Source organism: Arvicanthis niloticus, chromosome X (genome assembly GCF_011762505.2).
Source record: "Arvicanthis niloticus isolate mArvNil1 chromosome X, mArvNil1.pat.X, whole genome shotgun sequence".
In the NCBI taxonomy this organism is placed as follows: domain Eukaryota; kingdom Metazoa; phylum Chordata; class Mammalia; order Rodentia; family Muridae; genus Arvicanthis; species Arvicanthis niloticus.
In genome coordinates, this window is record NC_047679.1 from 54,000,611 (window position 1) to 54,020,774 (window position 20,164).

Below are 20,164 nucleotides of genomic sequence, written 5' to 3' on the forward strand. Positions count from 1 at the left end.
GATGTCCAGAATCTCAGTAGTTCCAGGTAAATGCTGTTTGGCTGCCCAGCCCTGACTGTTCTGGGGCTTGCCATGTTGTTGCCTCCTGGTCTTTCTGCTCTAACTGTTGCATATTCTCCGCCCATTGTCCCACCCTTCCATAAGATTGCAGGACCTCCTACCGCCTCTGCTTGTCCAGTTTTCTCCAGCTGCCTATCCACCTGCACTTTTACCCACTTGCGCTCAGGCTGAGTTGGGATTGTGACATCCCTTTGCACACCTGTATAGTAGATGGATCCCTGATGGTGGGAAGTGAGTGGGTGAGACAGAGCTAGAGAGAAGCTGCCAAGCCCAGTCTGAAAATAGGGGAGCTGTGGGTAGGAAGAAATCCTGGGCTCAGATAGGAGACACTCAGTACCTACATCTCTGTAGGTACAACTGTTGATGATCTTGGTAAGAACATAGCTGGAAGGCCTACCGGGTCACAGGCTAGGCCTAGAAACATCTTCAGCCTTCAGGTCATCGCTCACAGTAGAGACATCACCCGTATAACTGTGGGCAGATAGTGGGTGCTGAGCAAAATTCCTATGAGTGATTCAACAAATGTTAGTACATACTATGTTATTCTGTGTTCATAAAATTATAGAATAGACAAAAGTTGCCTAGCATGAAAAATCAGAGTACTTGTTGCTTCTGCTCAGAATGACTGAGAAGTAATTGGTTGGAAATTGAGGGAGGAACAATAATATTCTCAATATTTTGATAGGATTTCGAGTGGCACATATCAGAAGCAGCTGTTAAAAATACAGTGAGTAGGGGACTGTAGAGATCACACAATGTTTATTGAGCACCTGTTCTTCTAAAGGACCAAGGTTCAATTCCAAGTACCTACATGGCAGTCCACAACTGTACATAACTTTAGTTCAAGGGGAGTCAACACCCTTTTTTGACCTTCTTGGGCACCAGGCTTTCAGATAGTACACAGACACACATGTGACCAAAACACTCATGAACGTAAAAACAAGTAAATATTTTTAAAAATACCATGACTCTGGCTGATGAGATAGTTCAGCTTACCAAGCCTGACAAGCAGATATCCATCCCTGGGACCCATGTGATAGAGAGAACTGCCTCCTTTAAGTTGTCCTTTGACTTCCATACATGTGCCTTGGTCCATCTCAACACAATAAATAAAATTGGTCTTTTAAATGAACACCTTTGGGTGAGGGGTTTGAGACAGGGTTTCTCTGTTTACCACCAGCTGTCTTGAAGCTTGCTCTGTAGACGAGCCTTAAACTCAGAGGTCTGCCTGTCTCTGCCGCCACAAGAGTAGTCTCTTTAAATGCAATACATATGTTTACATTTTCTGCATTTTTACCACATGTAAATTTTACCTAAAAAATAGCAAATATTGAACTTGTATCAATGCTGATGTGCTTGGTGTGAAGAATATGATGTTTGCAATTTATTTTCAATGTATATAAATTATATCTATGTGTAGACAGAGGAATATATTGAAGGAGCAGTAGATGCCATATAAAATAGATCAAAATCTTGTCTACATGGTTCTTTGAAGTGTTCTATAGGTTCAACTTTTTATAATCGAATTTTGTTTTTTACTAAAAAGTTCCTTTGAAGTCATAGTAAAAATTAAATTTAAAATCCGACTTCTCGGTGCATGCACTTGCATCACTTACATGTGTGTATATGTGTTATAAAGTAGATATGCATGTAGTTGCCAACATGTTGGCTGCATTTCCCTGTAAGTTGGTGATATCTCCAAGTGTTGATCCAGTGAAGATGCTGTAAGGATGAGGTAAAGATGTGAACATGAAAGCATCTCTGTCCAGCCATGTGTGTGCTAAATATAAGGTCCAGGAAACAGTGAGTGAAGAGAAGGCCTTCTTCGGGCAATATAATTATTGATGGTGTGGTATGTGCCAGGCGCAGTTCTACACAGCTGGGCTGTATTCAGGGAAGAAAATAAGCCAAAACAAATTAATGCTCTTGTGAAGTTTACATTCTGGTGAGGGAAGATAGATGATTGGAATTAATTACCTAATTAGAGTATAAGGTGATATAAGTTAGAGCAGAGAAGGAAAGATGCCGACTGCTGAGTTTTCACAGACCGAGAAGGACTTGGGTAGGAAGAGCAGGATTTGTGGTTTCAAAATGTGTGTTGTGGCAGGCCAGGCTGTGAAGGTAGCACTTAAGCACAGGTTTGAAAGGGATGAGGAAGCAAGTCATGTAGCTAATGAGCCAAGCAGAGGACCAGTCAGCACCTAGCCTTTGAAAATAAGGTGTGCTTGGCAGGTTTCCAGAAGCATCAAGAAGACAAATCCATCTTAGAAACTGAAAACCTAAGGTTGGTGAGATTGGTAGGCCTCACACTGTGAAAGGCCTTGTAAGACATGGTATGGACTTAGCTTTTCATCCTGACCAAAATGGAGAATTACTAAAGGGTTCTAAGCAATAAAAGAAGGCTGAATTCTATTTTTGAAGGGGTAAGAAAGAAACAGAGGATCTTTGAAGGGCTATTTCAACAATCATTTGGGGCACAAGGGTGCCACAAGCTAAGTCAGCAATAGTGGAGGTGATGTTCAGACACTTCAAGAGGGAGGTTGTACTGCTGAGTACCTGTCGTGAGCCTTTCTCTGGTTTCTAGTGATGCTTGCATCTGATCTTGAGTCATGCAGTTCTGAAGGAAACGCACAATGGATGTTAAGCACAGTTCACCTGCCTGGCTAGATTGCTGGTTCTGTGAAGGGCTCGAAAGAAGTGGGGATAAAAAAGAAATGAGGTCCAGTCTCCAAAATAGTCTGGAACCAAACACAGGGAGTCTGCCCTTCATATTATTGGTACTGAAGAGGTGCAGTCAACTTCTAAACAGGGAGGGTGACTTGTCTCAAATGGCAGTGAAGGCAACTTTGGAACAGAGAGTAGCTGTCAGAACCTTGCCACCTCTGTGATTGACAAATAGTTCATCCTCTTCCTCTTTACTGCCTACTTGCAATACCAGGTTCACTAGTACACAGAGTAGATGACTCCTGGTCTAAGTCTCCCTAAGGGCTTCTGTGAACTTGGCCAGCACAGAAAGACCTGTTGTCCAATATCGCCTCTTTATCTGACTTACGTCATTATTCAGGGTGGGAGTATATCACATCTGATTAAGATCCAGGCTCCTGTCAGGGATACTTGTTTGATTTGAGTTTTGGTTACAACCCATAGCTCGGTCTCATTATGTATCCCAGGCTGGCCTCAAATTCACAATCTTTGTGCCTCAGCCTCCAAAGTGCTAGGATTATAGACGTGTACCACTACTACTGGTATGTTTGGGCAACTTTCTGAGACTATTCCTATTTGGGAAACAAAGCTCCATAAACACTGAGAAAGGTAAAGGACAAAATAGGCACAGGAAGGCAAGAAAGAGGCTGGCTCGGAGACCTAGCGTGCTGGCACAACAGAAGAGTCACTGTGATGTCCAAGATCCCAACTTTGTCTCTGTGTGCAGTGGCGATTTGGAACACAGGAGGAAGGACATTCTATAAGGACACCATTAGTGAGAGGGGCCCATGACAAGCAGGTCCTATGACAAGTAGTAGAGGAAATTGCTGGTTTGAGAAGTATGGACTAGCAACCCTGGGTTTGCAGAGACTTGTTCCAGAGGCAACTATAGCAGAGAAGTAAAGGGAATGCTGAATAGAAGATTCTGGACTCTACACACCATCTTGAAACAGAGCACCAAGGTGGATGTGGGTGGCACATGCCTTTAATCACAGTACTTGGGAAACAGAGTTACTGGATTTCTATGAGTTGGGGCCAGCCTGATCTACATAGCAAGTTTCCAGGACAGCCAAGGCTACACAGAGAGACCCTGTCTCACAAAACAAAAGAGCAAGGCACCAAGCTATGTTAATCTGTTTAATGTTGGAATTGCGTGAAAGGTTGCATTTGACAAAATGGTTGGAGCTGAGTATTCTGTGATGGCCTCTGGGGATCTAATGGAACAAAGATCTGTACTTCTTCATTAAGAAGAGGTCGTTTCAGTGGTGTGCTGTGACCCAAGTGCTTGGGGACCCAGGACGCCACTAGGGGCCCATGCCAAAGGCAGTAAATGGAAACTTGTTGAGAGGAAGAACTGCCTCATGGATCTAAGTAATCACATCTTCCCTCCAACAAGCCACCCCTGAGAGAGAGTCCTCATTCCTGTCAAACCCTGTGAAAGTGTGCCTTTCCAAACACTTAGTGCACCTGTTCTCCCGACCTGCTTCCTAACCCCCATTCTGCTCTGGAAACTCCCTAGGTGGTCTAGGTCTTACTATTCTCCTAGCCAAGCTGCTAACACAGGCCAAGGAAAGAGGTGCTCACTGACATTTATCATAACAATGCCTGTGTGGATGAAGGCTCAGCCTAGGAGGCACTGAAAAAAAAAAACCTTTTGGTTTCCTCACTTCTAAATAGGAGGTACTGAGCAGTGTCAGATGGCCAGTCAGCTTGTAAACTGTAAACTGTTGTTCACATAGGCTGGTGATGGCACTATCATTAAGAGAAGGAGAGGGAAAATACTGAAGGACATAAAGGAAACTCCAAAGTTAAAGTTAACATATTCCTGTCTCAGAATGGCCTTCCTTCTGAGTGGCATTATCTTATAGGTGTTGGACACTAAAGAACTCACACTCACAGTATGAGCGTTCTGAATATTCTATAAGCTCTGCCTTCCTAGCTGTATAGAAAAGACCATGTGCTCAACACTGGCATATCCATCCTTGTCCTAAACTGGAAATGGACAAGACTTCTTTGGATCTTCCAATCCTTAGTCCCACCCCTTGGATCACTTCTCTGCTCTGTGCTCTCAGATCCCTAGAGTGTCTGAGACTGCTGTGTTCATGCTACTGACGAGACATGGAAAAAAGTTTACTCATTCTAGGTAATGCACCAAAGACAGAACCAAGGAAGCATTCCGCCCAAGTCCAACTTGGAGATTTTATTCGGCTTAAAGCTGTGTGGGTCAGGGTTACTTACAGAAGTCTAAGTGACTGTGAAAAAGCTATATCACATAAAACATCCATCCCTGCATGGTTGATGACTTCACAGATGCTGCATGGATGAGATGTACCTTCAGTTAACCTACCTCTTACAATCTAGCACCTACTCAAATCACATAGACTGGGGGTGGGGGATGGGGCAGGAGAGAGTAGTGGGTTCCAGGTGAGGGTTCTTGACCCTCCTACCCCTTCTTCTACTAGGGAGTGTAAACAGCCCTATAACCATTACCATAGAGCTAATTCTCACTGTATTGTTTATTTCACAGGTATAACTATGTGGCCAAGCATTGCATAGATCACCACAGTAACCTTGATAGCTGATGGCTATGCATGACCAAGAAAACAGCTATTCTCCAATAAAGCCACAGCTTGTCCAGTTAAAAGCCACCACTGGAGAGGGCCTGCTCATGGCCTTCATTGATCCCTTACTAGTGAAAGTGTTTTTTCCTGCTTTGGACCCAAGCCCAACCCATACCAGTTCTGCTTTAGGCCTCTGAAACCAGACCAAAACCAAAACTAGTCCTTTCCTTACATAGTAATTTTCACTTCACCCAGGCATGGTTGCCAAATAAAATACAGGAGACCAGTTAAATTTGGACTTCAGATAAACCATAAGTAGTATTGTTTGAATATATTCTATGCAATATTCTGGATATATTTGCTCTTAAACAACACTGCTTCAGGAAAAAACTTATTGCATAGGACATATTTATATGAAGACATTGTTCATAAGAAAGTAAAATTTAATAGAATTCTATACCTTCATTTGCTAAATTTGGCAATGCTATGTATGATTCAGAATCATATGATTGAGGCAAATCACCCAGTAGAAGTCACATTGTGGAAGATCCCACTTAGTGGCTTAGGGATGTTTGCATATCATGCAATTTCTCAGCTGCCCCAGAGGTCAGGCCATCCCTTATTCCCTGTTGACCAGAGACTTCACCTGCTCTGGGGGCGGGAGGGTCTTGCATGCCTGGCACCCAGCCCCATACTCCTATGCCACTCATCCCTTATAAAGTGGAGAGGGCTTTTAGGTATTCTGGCTCAAGTGCCACTTTTCCATTTCTCTTATTTAGCAAACTAAGAATGATCAGGGACAGAGGCCTGACAAAGAAAACGAAAGGTGATGAAGGGGGAAAGAAAGGTCTAATTCAGTTCAGAGGCACCAAAGTGAGTCCCTGATGGCTTAGGGGGCTGGAGATAGCTGTCTCCCCTACTCTGGCATGCAGGTTGACATAAATGTTCCATTCTACAGATCCTGGTTTTCATATCTGTTCAATTATAAACTCCTTGAGGTTCTGGATCTCTGTCTACTGTTAGTCATTGTTATTTTTCTAGTAGCTAGAATCATGACTGTCACATTGTACGGCTGACACACAGTGGCAGAAGAAATGAATGGGCACAGCAGCTCAAATCTAGGAACAGTCAGGAACATGGTTGGGGGTCAGCACAGAAAAGAGGCCTAACAGTTCAAAAACAGCTTGTGGCCTTATTGCCTTGGGAATAGGTGGGAGGATGAGGAAAGAGCAAATCCTCAGTGATTTACTCAAAAGCTTTCAGTGAGGCTGGCTCTCTGTTGCTCAATTACCTATACCTCTGTATTCACATCCCAACACCTACATCCCAGTAATATAACCCCTCATCTGCCTGCTAAGACAACAACTTTCCAGATGCTCAAGCGCTGGGATGCTAGGACAGGGAGGCACGCTGTCCTTACACCTCTGCTCGTTAGGCTGAATAACGTCCTGTACTGATATCTTGAATGAGGATGACTCAGATATGCCTTCTATATGACAATTTCTCAGCAGCTTTCTGGACATTCTTTTCAACAGCTCACTGAAAACCCACCTTTGAAGTGGGCTAAAAACTCAGTGCAAACACTCAGGGACCATTATATAGCAAATGAATGAAAATACTGATTACCATGTCATACCACCATCTCTAACAGTCTTTGAAGGCCTTCACAGGGGTGGGGGTGGGGAGGATAAAGTAATGAGTGGGAGAAAAATGATGTGGGATTGTGGTATGGGGAGCAGGAGCTAGGAGGTAGGGACTGGGGTGTGGCACAGGAAAGGAGTTGCCACTTATTTCTGATTTCTTTAGAGCCAAGACATCATGATCCCTTGCAGGACCAACTCCAATCTCCAGCCACCCCCAACTCACTAACTGGCAAAGATCACCTTTAATCAACAAGGTGGCCTATACTATTTCCAGCACTTTTTATTATGGAAGAGAATTTTAAATTCTCTATGGTCTACTCTTTATCAAAAGCTTAATTCAGAGGAAGGCCTAAAGAGCAGGCAGCTAATCTATTGCAAGTTATATAGGCAAAGCATGTGCTATAAAGCTTAGACTATAATTTCAATATGAGTGAGTATATTGAAAGAGGAAATTTCAGTGTAAAGATAGAGAAGGCATATTAGATATTACAATAATTGTGGCTTCCTTAACACAAGAGATGGAGAGTAAAGCTCAACATTGCAAAGCTGGTGTTTTTGTACTTCAAGCCATAGAAATAAACCCACACAATGAAGCTTGCCATTTACAAGGATCTCAAGGATCTGTCATCCCTTCTGCATAATATGACAAAGTAACTTGATTGTAGCAGACAAATATGATTTCTCTTTCAGGATCAACATAATGATCTTTCTAAAATAGTGTGAGAGTCATTTTAAGTCATGCTATTTCTCTGAAATATTAATGATAGGAATGGGAGGTGTTTAGCATTTCGATTTAAGAGAAAGAACATAAGATTGGGTAGTTAGGGAGATAGGTAGGACCTAGGAGGGGTGGGGAAAGGGAAAACAAGATCAAAATATGTTAAATGAAGAAAGTTTAAATTAAAAAATAGAATAGAAGAAAGTGGGCCAGCGAGATGGCTCAGTGAGTTTGCTGCCAAGCTTGATAAACCGAGTTCAATTCCCAGGATTCCTTCCACCTCACTCCAAACAAACAAATGTAATTTATGAAAGAGAAAGAAAGAGAAACTAGAAATCCTGTGCTCTCCTCAGCCTATTACAACTGAACTCCTCTACATTATGTGTTGAACAAACAGAATAGGGGTCTAACAGTATAAAGAAGGCAGACCACCTATGCATCTCAGGATGGGAGGAATGACAGCAATCTTCTCTTTTTCTTCCCTATGTCAGGCTTGGAGTTGAAAAATATAGTGACCAAAAACATTTAACAGGCATAGACCAAAAAAAAAAAAAAAAAAAAAAAGCCAAGGAATTACAAAATAGTAAACTTGCAAGACACAAAATTTGCAGACTAAAACCACCCTACTCCAGCCAAAACTGGAGAAAAACCAGTGGGCTCACCCACATCCATACACACACCCATGTCAACAAAGAGGAATAGAGGAGCCTAGCCTTCTTCTCAGGAAGCTGTATGACATACATCAATAGTCTGAATCCTCTGACAGTATACAGCCATGGAAGGTCCAGTCTGGGGCAGAAACTATCATTCTTGCAGCTGGATAGGCACCAGCTATCATGGATGGATGAGGACTACCCATACACACTACACTGACAGAGACATGAGGAGCTTATATTTCTGGTCCTATCTATAAACAAGCCTCCCTTCTGATGTTGTATAAGAGGAAACTTAGTAAAGAGTTTAAATTTTACTATCTAAAGACACCATACATTTTGTTTGCAGAACATAGATAACTCAATCTGGAAACTGAGTAGGAAACTTAACCCTCGATGGGTAACTTACATAGTTCCAGAGAGTACTATGCAAACTTCTGGGAGTGGGTTGGTGACTGTGGTGGTGGAAATGATGGTCTTACCCAATGTTGGATCATGCATGCTATAATACCAACCTACCATGAAAGATTTGCTCACTGGTACAATAACATCATGGTGGTTATGTGGTAGCCAACCACTTTCTCACTGGACTTGAGGCCTCCATCATAGGAGGAAGACATCTTTGCCTTGTACTGAGAATTTAGTCAAAAGCTTATAGCTTGGGAGGTCCATAGGCATTATGGGGGAACCTACTAACTTTATCTCACTAAGTGGTCATGTTATTAAGCTGTCTTCTAAATACTTATGCCTATACCCTTAGATGTGTTGTTCTTAACCTTGGTCACAGAAGCATGTACTTGTAGTGAGTGGAGGTTAATGGAGAGAGTCTCAATAGAGTGATGAGAATTAGTGACTAGGTGCTCAAGTCTAAATGAATCATCTATACTAAATACTTTCTCATGCCTAAGGCTCTGGGAACACCATGGAAGAGGAAGGGGAAAGACCGTAAGAGCCTGTTCAAGGAAAGGGGAGCTATGAAATGTTAATCACTGGGGCATCACATAGCTATTTCACTCACAAACTCAGAGCATCTGTGCTTACCTGAATAAAAGCTGAACATATCTTGATCATGTGGCTTAATCAAGCCACTCAAAATTCCAGCATGGATTGGGAAAGAATGCCTCTTAGCTGAGGAGCTATTGGCAGGTGATGGCTTCTGAGAAGGAGAATTTTTCCTTGGAAGTATGGTCACTGGCAGGCTTCTACACTTCTGTGAGTGACCTCCTACACACTTTTCATGTGCATAAGAGCAGCACTAAGTGAATTCAGTAAGATACCAAGAGAAGATGACATGATGTTGGGAGGGGATGTGTTGAGGATGGCCCAAGGTGACGGGATATAGCCTCTCAAATCAAGAACTGAAATACGTTTTTCCTTTAGGTTGCTTTTGTCAGGTATTTTATGACAGCAGGGAGGAAAAGTGACTAATGTAAAGGCCATACATAATCACTAAAAATTAAAAATTCAGGAGAGTAAATCTAACAAGACACATAGATTTGCATGTTGAGAATGATAAAATGGTAATGAAAGAAACCATCAAAAATTTATTTGAATAAATATAGATATGGGCACAGTGTTCATAGGTTAGAAGGATCAACATAAAAAACGTCAGCTTTCCTCAAAGTGATTGATAGACACCTTGTGGTGGTTTGAATAAGAATGGCCCACATAGGCTCATATATTTGAATGCTTAGTCACCAGGGAGTGACACTGTTTGAAAAGACTAAAATGATTACAAGGTCTGGCCTTGTTGGAATAGGTATGGCCTTGTTGGAGGATATATATTACTGGAGGTGGGCTTTGAGGTTTCAAAATCTCATGCCAGTCCCCACTCCTGTCTGTCTGACTGTCTACAGATCAGGATGTAGCTCTCAGCTACTGCTCCAGAGCCAAGCTTGCTGCCACACTCTCTGACATGATAATGGAGGACTAGACCACTGAAATAACTTTGAAAGAGAAGATTAAATTTAAAGAAAATTGTTTGCCTGATTCTAAAACTTACTACATAATATAATTAATCAAAACTACCTGGTGTTGGTAAAGGAATAGACTTCCAGGTCATTCCTTGTAACAGAATAGAGTGCCCAGAAACAGACTCGCAAAAATATGTCAAGCTGATTTTTGAAAAAACCAACTAAATGGCAGAATTTTTTGGAAGCTATTGGATAGGTCTAGGCAAAACTCCAAAACCAAACCAAAACAAACACCTAAGGTCTAAGTTTCAAAACTTAAACCAAAATATAAAAACAAAATCAAAACACATCACCATGGAACTTTAAACCCTGAAGCTATAAGTCTTTCAGTCAAATAAAAAGACAAAATTAGCTGTCTCAGAGTATTTTGAAGTATGTTGTTGGTTAAACGCACAGTGTACATATGTTCAAACACTACCTATACTTGTACTCAAACAAATGGCTAAGTTAATTCAGCTCCCTTTTTTTCCACTGAAGATTCTCTGTCTGTTCCCTGAGTTGGCTGCATCAATTTGCACTCTTACTCTGTACAAGCTCTATTTCCTTCAGATCCTCCACATTTATCATCGTTTCCCTTATTGATAATAGTCATCTTAATAGGTGTACTATGGTTCCACAGTGAGATTTTATTGTGGTTCCTCCACAATTAGTATTATGGAGCATTTTACATGGACCTTTAGTATTTGTGTGCCTTTTTGGGAAAAAAAAATCTCTTTTGGCATTTTGCACACTGAAAATAAAGTCGAGACTTTTGTTGTCAATGTGTTACAGAAAAAATAAATATTAGATAGATAGACAGATAGATGTGATTCTCTCTCTCTCTCTCTCTCTCTCTCTCTCTCTCTCTCTCTCTGTGTGTGTGTGTGTGTGTGTGTGTGTGTGTGTGCATATGGACACTGGGGAGAACCAAACACAAGGCCTTGTGAATTCTAAACAAGATAACGTATCACTCAGCTAAACCTGCAGCCTTCACTCAGATTCTAATTCTTCAACATATATACATGATATACACTTTACAAATACTTTCCCCATTTTGTAAAATGACTTTTTGGGTTTATTATATAGTTATAAAGGCTAGTAGTAAGTCTCCAGACATAGGGTCAAGTGACACTCCACAGGGGTACCAAAAGTACACAATAGGGGGAAGACATGAAACTAAGCAAATGCTAGGAGAACTGGATATCCGTGAGCAAAACAAGAAATTTACCCATCATCTTATCCCCAAACCAAAGAGCAGATCAAGACAGAGTAAAGATTTAATATAAGACCTTCAACTTTTAAAAACTTCTACAAGCCCCCGGGAGATACAAGATGGCGGCAGCGGCCTGGGGAGGTCAAGGAAACAGGCAGTCGAGCAGAACGTGTGGCCGCATTCCCTCGAGTCCACTTCGGGCAGCTGCTGATTCACGGAGTTCCCTAGGTCCCTGTCAACTGCACTGCTGACCTGCCTACCCACCTGTGCTACACCTTCCTGTGGGCCTCCCCCCTCTTCTGTAGGACCCCGTGATGTGGGTTCAATCCAGCCAGAGAAGAAAACACTCTCACATTATTAGTATTGCAGACCCCAGAGGGTGAGAGAAATGAGAACCTTAATTCAGCCTTGGAACCCATGGGCTCAGCCCCTCAAGAAGCCATTCCAAACCTTTCTGTAATCAAGGCCCTTGTGTCTCGAGTCCTGCTGACCTGTGATTTTATCAAGTAACTATTTGAGTTTTCCATTCCAAATTAACAGGCGTCTTTGAGTGTACAATAAAATAAATGTTCAATAAAAAAAAAAAACTTCTAGAAAAGAATTATTACTTTGTCCTTTGTGGTGATTACTTGGTTCGTTCTCTCTCTCTCTCTCTCTCTCTCTCTCTCTCTCTCTCTCTCTCTCTCGTCCTCCCTCCCTCCCTCCCTCCCTCCTCCTTCCCTTTCCCTCCCCTCATCTCTCTCACACACAGACAATTTGGGGAACTGTCAAAATGCCTCATTGGGTAATCTGGACCCACATGGCAGGAGAGAATTGACTCCCAATTCTTACCTTCTGACCATCATGTACACACACTGACATGCATGCAAGTATACACACATACACTAAATAAATACATTTTTAATTTATTCTTTGTCGATTAAAAAGGGACACGACCTTTGAGATTTAGGATTAAACAAAGAGTTCTTTAAACTTAACACTACAAATAAGAATCATGTAACAACAAGGTTAGTTATACTTAATCCAAGATAAAAAAAGTTGCCATGCATGATGGCTTACACCTGCAACCCAGCACTTGTGAATACAATGCAGAGTATTGTAATTTTGAGGCCAGCCTGGGCTATATAGCAAGCCCCCATCTGAAAAATTAGTTTTAGTTAAAATCCTTTTGTGACACTGGGAATCCAAAACATGTCCTCACATGCTAGAGAAGGGGGGTCTACCACGCAGATACAAAACTAGTGTAAAATTAAATGGTTTTGCTTTAAGACTTATCCTGCTAAGATGAAAAGGCAAGCTGTACACTAGGAGGAAATATCTGCAAACCACACATCTGACAAAGAGCTAGTCTTAAGAATATAAAAGGATCTGAAAACTAACAGAAAAAAGCGACCCATTTAGAAAATATGCATATTATATAAACATTTTATTAAGAAATATATGCTATAGCTGGTAAATGAGGCTATTAAAAGATGAACATCAGGCAAGATGTCTCAGTGGGTAAAAATGCTTGCCTCACAAACCTGACATGACCTGAATCTAATCCCCAGAATCCAAGTGAAAAGGGAAAAACAACTCCACAGATTTGTTCTCTGACTTCTACACATGGAAAGCAGGACATGCAGGCTCATACACAGATATCTTACACACACACGCACACACACACACACACACACACCACTGCCAACACCACCACCACCAATAATAATAATATTAAATTTAGATTTTTTTAAGATGACCATCAAGGTACCGCAAATTCCTAGTATATGCAAGGCCCTGAGGTTTCTTTCATCTACAGTACTGCAAAAAATTACACAGGAGGACATAAAAGCCATAATGAGATTATCATGACACTTACCCAGTGTAATCTTTTTTTTTAAGTGGAAACACCAAATACTGGTAAGAATGCAAACAAACTGGATCACTCCTTCATATCTAGCAAAAATGCATCAGTTACAGCCTTTCTGGAAAACAGTTTCTAAAAAATACATATGCACTTAGAATACAGCACAGCAAATTTCATTCCTGGACATTTTGTCCAGAGGAATGAGGACTTGTGTTCACACAAAAGCCTGAACATCGGGTGGAGAATAGACTTCAGTGGTAGTAGTGTTTGTCTAGTATTGTTGGTTTGTATTTTTCTGAGACAAGGTCTCAACATAACGCAGGCTAGCCTGGGACTTGCTATATCTCCCAGGATGAACTTGAAATTTTTAATTCTCCTGCCTCCACCTCACAAGTGCTAGGATTATAATAGGCTTGTGTTTCCAAACGTGGTTCTCAAGTGGGGACTGGAGCAGTATCTTAAAGGCCAGTTTGGGAACTAAAAGCAAAGTGACAGATTAGCACGCAGTAAAAGCACATTTGAATTTTTTCCAGAAATTTTGCAAGAATCTTCCAAAACAAACTTTTTAAAACAGCCAAGAATAATTTAGAGAGCCCGTTTAGGGAGCTGGGGGCCCAGAAGGGGTATGTGTGTGATTTCTGTTGGCATAAGTGTGGAGAACCGCGTGTTGCCGTCTTACACTGAAATGGGACTCTTAGTTTTTGAAACAAATTTAAAAGACTCCGTGTTCCAGGGAATTTAAGGAAGTGTGCTTTTGTTCTGATACATAAAGATTAAAAGTTCAGTGTTCAAGAGACCTGAAAAATTAGAAAGCCACACTGCCTCCTGGACACTTCAGGGTCAGAAGATATTCGGCCGATAATATTTATCACGTGGTTATCAAACATGGGCTGTCCCTGTATTCTGTTCAAACTTGGGAATGAAGAAGGCAGTAAGAGTAAACAATTCTACAAGCCCCATTATGGCACACATTGTAGAAGGGCAGACTCCTAGGAGCAACTTTTGAAGTCGTTAAAATGGCGCCATGAGAAGGCGGTCTCCTAGGAGCGACTTTTAAAGTCCATTAAAAAATGGCGCCTTGACATGCTACGGGGGTCTAAGGAGGACATACTCAGGGGTTCTCAATGTCCAGTCACAAAGGCAGGCGTGTCTGGGGGCGTGGCCTGGGAGGGCGGTAGCCAATAGCAGAGAAGGCTGTGACTAACATTCCGAGTCACCAAGTCGAGGCAAGCAGACGGTCGCAGCCACCTCACGGAGAGGTTGTGTCTGCCTGTCTGGCGCTTTGAACTCTTCTGGAGCTTTAGACTGTTCTGTTACCTCCAGACTTTGTTCTCAGTTTCAACTGGTACGATGGATGACACCGAACATGAACTCCAACGGGTGATCCGTCGCCATTATCGCGAAAAAAGGGAGCTACAAGCTCACATCCAGACCCTGAAAGCTTCCGTCCCAAAGAACGACAAGGGAAGACGAAAGCAGTTGCTCTCTGACATCGCCCGCCTCGAGGCCGAGATGGAGCAGAGACACCAGCAGGAGTTAGAGAAATTCGGAGAAAATCCTGACAGCAGTGTGGATTCCGTTACAGCAGACCTCAAAAAGATGAATCTCGAGAATATGCCTCCTCGCCCATCGAAGGCCCAGAAGCGGCGCGACCGTGACCGAAGATCTAACACCGAGAGACGGCGTCACGAAAGGATGCCCACGGCCCAGGCCGAACAACTGGCCGCCTACCGTCATGAGGAGGAGGAGAAGGTCGCTGCCATTCTAAGTGCTAAAAATTTGGAGATGAAGACCATCCCTGCTGACGGCCACTGCATGTACCGTGCCATCCAGGATCAGCTGGTGTTCTCTGTGACAATCGAGAGCCTCCGGTACCGCACTGCCTGCTACATGAGGAAACATATAGATGACTTCTTACCTTTCTTCACCGAACCTGAGGCGGGCAACTTCTACACCCAGGAGGACTTCCTGAGGTACTGTGATGACATCGTGCACAAGGCTTCGTGGGGAGGCCAGCTGGAACTGAGAGCCCTGTCGCATGTCCTGCAGACCCCAATCGAAGTGGTACAGGCCAACTCACCCATCATTGTCATCGGGGAGGAGTACACAAGGAAGCCGATTACGCTTGTCTATCTGCACTATGCCTGCAACTTCGGAGAGCACTACAATTCGGTGAAGCCCATCGAGGTCGCTGGAGCAGTTGGAGGAATGGCGCCGCGCCTCTTCTAGAACTTTCCAGCAGACGCGAAGGAACTCTGCCCTAGGCGCCATCTTTGTCACCTCTGCGGCGGCGGTTCCGGGAGAACTGAAGCAGCTCCAGCTGCTGTGAGAACTGAAGCAGCTACTGCGGCGTCTCTTAGTAGGAGCAGTTGCTTTTCCTTCGCTGGCTTGTTTTCATGTTTGTCTTTCAAGATTTGTTTAATGTCTATGTCCTACCTCTTTTTTTGTTTGTTTGTATGTTGGGGGGTGGGGTTGTTCGGGGTTTTTTGTTTTGTTTTAGGGGCGTAATTTTTTTTTTGTTTTTCTCCCCTCAGTGTGTGTGTGTGTGTGTGTGTGTGTGTGTGTGTGTGTGAGAGAGAGAGAGAGAGAGAGTGTGTGTGTGTGTGTGAGAGAGAGAGAGAGAGAGAGAGAGAGAGAGTGTGTGTGTGTGTGTGTGTGTGTGAGAGAGAGAGAGAGAGAGAGAGAGAGAGAGAGAGAGAGAGTGTTCCTTTCATGTGGCGGGGAATGAGAGGGCTTTTATACACAAGATAACATCTCCTTGGGACATCTAAGAGGCTTTAATTTCCATCCACTATAACTTCATTCGGCCCTTAGGTACCTTTGTCCCAGTGACGATTCAATTCATGTTAGGTTGGAAATTTGGGGGGTTGCCCATTGTTTATCCGGGCTGAAATAAGTTTAGTAGAAGAGTTCGGGTTGCGGGATTTTACCCTGCAAATTTATCAACCCAGTTGATAAAAGCAGAGTTGGTGTGGCTGAAATGACTTATGAGTGTTTTTTTCACACACACAAAAAAAACCAAAAGCCACAGCTGGCTGACTCACTCTTAAATGTTAAAATCCCTGGGTTATGAACAAGTATTCAAGGAATGGTTTGCTTGTTTGGTTTTATTTTCATTCAAACTTGTGAAGCCAGCCGCAAATGGGTTTTAGTTGCCCAGATATGTTCCAAGCACTAAAAGCATGAGTTTTCTAATAGGTAAATGTAACTGTTAGTTACAGAAATTCAATTTAAATGAGCTAGTAGCTGGAGTAAGCTTTACCTTAAAGTTGTGAAAGATCTGAACTTAGTGACATGTTTTTTTTTTTTTTAATTTTTAAAATAAAAGTGATTTCTGGAAGCTGTTCCAGTTTTCAGATAAAGGAAAGCAGTGAAAAATACAGCTCCGTTTCTGTTAGAAATTGTCTTAAATGTGACATTCAAAAGGGAGAGCAAGAATGAAATGCGTTGCAGCTTTAACATCTGCTCCTGTGTTAATGAACCTAAATTCATTTTAAAGTGCATTGCCCCTTCCAAATGATCTCAAATAGTATATCTCCTTGGGACATCTAAGAGGCTTTAATTTCCATCCACTATAACTTCATTCGGCCCTTAGGTACCTTTGTCCCAGTGAAGATTCAATTCATGTTAGGCTGTCCCTAAAGGTGCTGTCCCTAAAGCTGTTTAAAAACCTTTTTGAAAACTTATGCAATGTGTTAAAATAAAAACATCTTTTGAAATAAATACCTGGTTTGCATTTCTTGTATAGCTGATAGACCAAATGAAGTTTGTATCCCAGATGGCTTTCAGCAAGGGCTCCTGAAGAATAGGAGCACGTTTGGTGGGGGACAGATGAGGCTTTGGGTGATACACCTGCAGTCTTGGAGGGGGCTAGGAGTGAAATGTTTCCCAGGCTGGAATTCAAGGAGGAATTTATGCTAAGGATGTCCTGGATTGATGTTTCACTCGCTGAAACACATGAAAGGGCTTCCTTTAATATTCTCTGCTGTGTTTTAAAAAGAGCCCTGACGGTGGGTGGATATTCAAGGAGCCCACCCACTCAGAGAAGAAGGGAGGGGGGATTTGGGGAGGGGGTGACTGGAAGGGGGTCAGTAAGTAGGATGTAAAGTGAATAAGTGAAACAACAACAATAATAAAACAGAATCTAAAGATAATAAATCCAAATTAGACTGCCATAAAGACTTTGGGATTTTACCTTTACAAAAGAAGCCCTATAGTAACTGCAAATTAATGAAAAAAGAAATCACTCATTTTCTTAGACTTTAGCTTGTGTTTTATTCCTGTAGTTTTAGTGAATAAAATTCAAATGATTTTTTTTAAAAAAGACCTCTGACTTCCAAGCCCTCAGTGAGGCCAAGGCTACATGGCAGGAGGGGAAGAGATGCTGCTATAGTCTACTTGAGGATGCTGCTGAAATACAAATGTGGAAAGCCCGACAGAGTTCTCACTATGGAAACAGATAAAGTTTCAAAAACACACTTCTGGGGTACATTGTGAGAAAAAGTCTTTTGTAGGGACAGGAACACTGTATAGGGAAGGGATTGTGAATTAGGGAGAAAGGGGGACAAGCTTTGGGAGGAGGCACAGGCTGGGGATGGGAAAATGTGCTTGGAGAGGTGATGTAATCTAGGAGGCCTGGCTGGGAAGGGGGTAAAGGCTGGGAACACAGACAGCCCAGGGAGAACCTGTATAGCCTGGACTTGGAGGAGTCAACAACCGTAATAAGGGGTTAGGATGAGAAATATGCCTTAAAGGGTTTGGGGGATTTGTTTTGTTCTGTTTTGTTTTGAAGAAGCCTGGCTAGGGGATGGGACATGGATGGGGTTTAGGGAACAGGCCTGACTAAGGATGTGAGTGAAGGCTATGGAAGGACTCAGAAACTGGAAAAGGTGCTTTATGGGATGGACTGTGCTTGGCTAAGGCAAAGTATGTTGACAGACAGCTGTCTGACTGACTAAAGGCAACACACTGTGCTGAGAAAAGGCCTGGCTAAAGGTGAAACAGACGCTTGCTGTCGAAGAACTCCTGGTAAGAGAGGTGAACCAGCTGGTCTATAGGAATAGGAAGGAAAGAGACGGGGGGGGGGGGGGGAAGAGGGGAACTGACTGAAAACTGAGGAAGAGGTCCTGGCCAGGGTGGTATTTTTCGGATAATAAGGCAAGAAACTGGGCTTCCCAGGGAAGGCATCTGCAGCTCAGGTTCCATGTGGGTCCTCCAACAACTAGAACAGGGAGGGGGGTTGCGGGGGGTGCTGTCCCTAAAGCCGTTGCATGTTTGTGCAGTCCATTCCACAACTGGGCTGCTTTGACCTCAGTCAGAGAGAATGCACCTAACCCTGCAGAGACTTGATGTGCTGGTTGGGGGGAATCCCCAGGAGGGCCCCCACCCTCTCAGAGGAGAAGAGGATTGGGGAGGGACTCTATGATGAGGGATGGGGGGGGGCAGCAATCAGGATTTAAAATTAACTACTTAATGGAAAACTAATTTTTAAAAAAAGAGGCCAAGTAGAATGGGTGCAAGAAATGATGAACAAGTCCATAGCTCTTGAATGGGGAAATGATCAGGGCAGGCAACCTGGCTGGGCTAGGGGCACTTGCTAGATACACTTTCTGCAGAAGGGGTTCTGGAAGGAGATGCGGCCTTCCTGGGGGGAGAGGCATTGGCTGGGGAACCAGTCAGCTTGGAAGAAGAGGACTAAATGGAGGATCCTGACAGGTAAAAGCACCACCAGGTTTGAAAATGTTCCTGGAGGCTGATATAGGGACACAAACTGGGGGAAACAGCGTTGGGGAGAGGAAGGTAGCCCCAGAAGGGAATAAAGGCATCTGGGGTCCCTGTTGGAGAATTAAGCTTGGGTTGAAAAGGAGGCCTAGTTTGGCAAGGGACACAAACTGGAGAAACCACTATCCTGTGAAGGGCCATGGAAGGAGAAAAATCTTAGTCTAGAGTATATATAAGACTGCCAGCTCAGGTGCTCAGAGGAGCCAGGGCACAGGAGTAGCAGGGCAAGGAGGAGGATCTTAGGGAAGAAGCAATAGGTTAGGGAAGAGGTCCCAGCTGGGTAGGGAAGCAGAGGGGAAATCTTAGCTAGGGGAACAGATCATAATGTTGGGACATAAGGCTGGTTTAGTGAAAGGGCAACTAAAGGATGCCTAGTTGAATTAGGAACCCAAGGACAAGGAAAGTGTCCCAGACTGTTAGAGAAGAAAACATCTGCAGAAAGGATCCTAACAGGCTTGCCTGTTAGTACAGAGTCAGTGTCTACACCGAGACCTTGACTGAGGATGAGCACAGAGTTGAGAAAAAAGGGGACTTAGCAGGGGAGGGAGACACAGACTAGGAATGGAGGTCTTGGAGAAAGGAGTCAGAGTCCACACAGGATAGGATCAGGAAGTTTAATTGGAGACAAGAATATACTGTCTTAGTTAGGGTTAGCATTGCTGTGATGAAACACATGACCAAAACAAGTTGGGAGGAAAAGTTTTGAGAGAATCCAAGACAGGGAACTCAATTCGGGCAGGAACCTAGAGGCAGGAGCTGATACAGAAGCCAGAGAAGAGTTCTGCTTACTGGCTTGCTCCCTACAGCTTGCTGGGCCTGCTTGCTTGCTTGCTTGCTTGCTTGCTTGCTTGCTTGCAATTATATATATATATATATATATATATATATATATATATATATATATATTATATGTATATACATATATGTATATATACATATATACATATATATACATATATACATATATATAAATATATAGTTGTTTTAGGGGTTTTTGTTTTGTTTTAACTTTTTATTGATTTTAAGTTTCAAAT

The 20,164-nt window shown here is 42.8% G+C and overlaps 1 protein-coding gene across 1 annotated transcript; it reads left to right on the top strand.

Annotated features, from left to right (window-relative positions):
• The first annotated feature begins 14,631 nt into the window (after positions 1 to 14,631).
• On the top strand, positions 14,632 to 15,662 carry Otud6a (OTU deubiquitinase 6A). The gene has a single exon (XM_034484680.2). The coding sequence runs from the start codon at positions 14,700 to 14,702 to the stop codon at positions 15,576 to 15,578; it is 879 nt and encodes a 292-aa protein (XP_034340571.1). The 5' UTR covers positions 14,632 to 14,699; the 3' UTR covers positions 15,579 to 15,662.
• The last annotated feature ends 4,502 nt before the right edge of the window (positions 15,663 to 20,164 follow it).

Coding starts and splice junctions, on each gene's coding strand:
- Otud6a (XM_034484680.2), top strand. CDS start 14,700: ATGGATGACACCGAACATGAACTCCAACGGGTGATCCGTCGCCATTAT.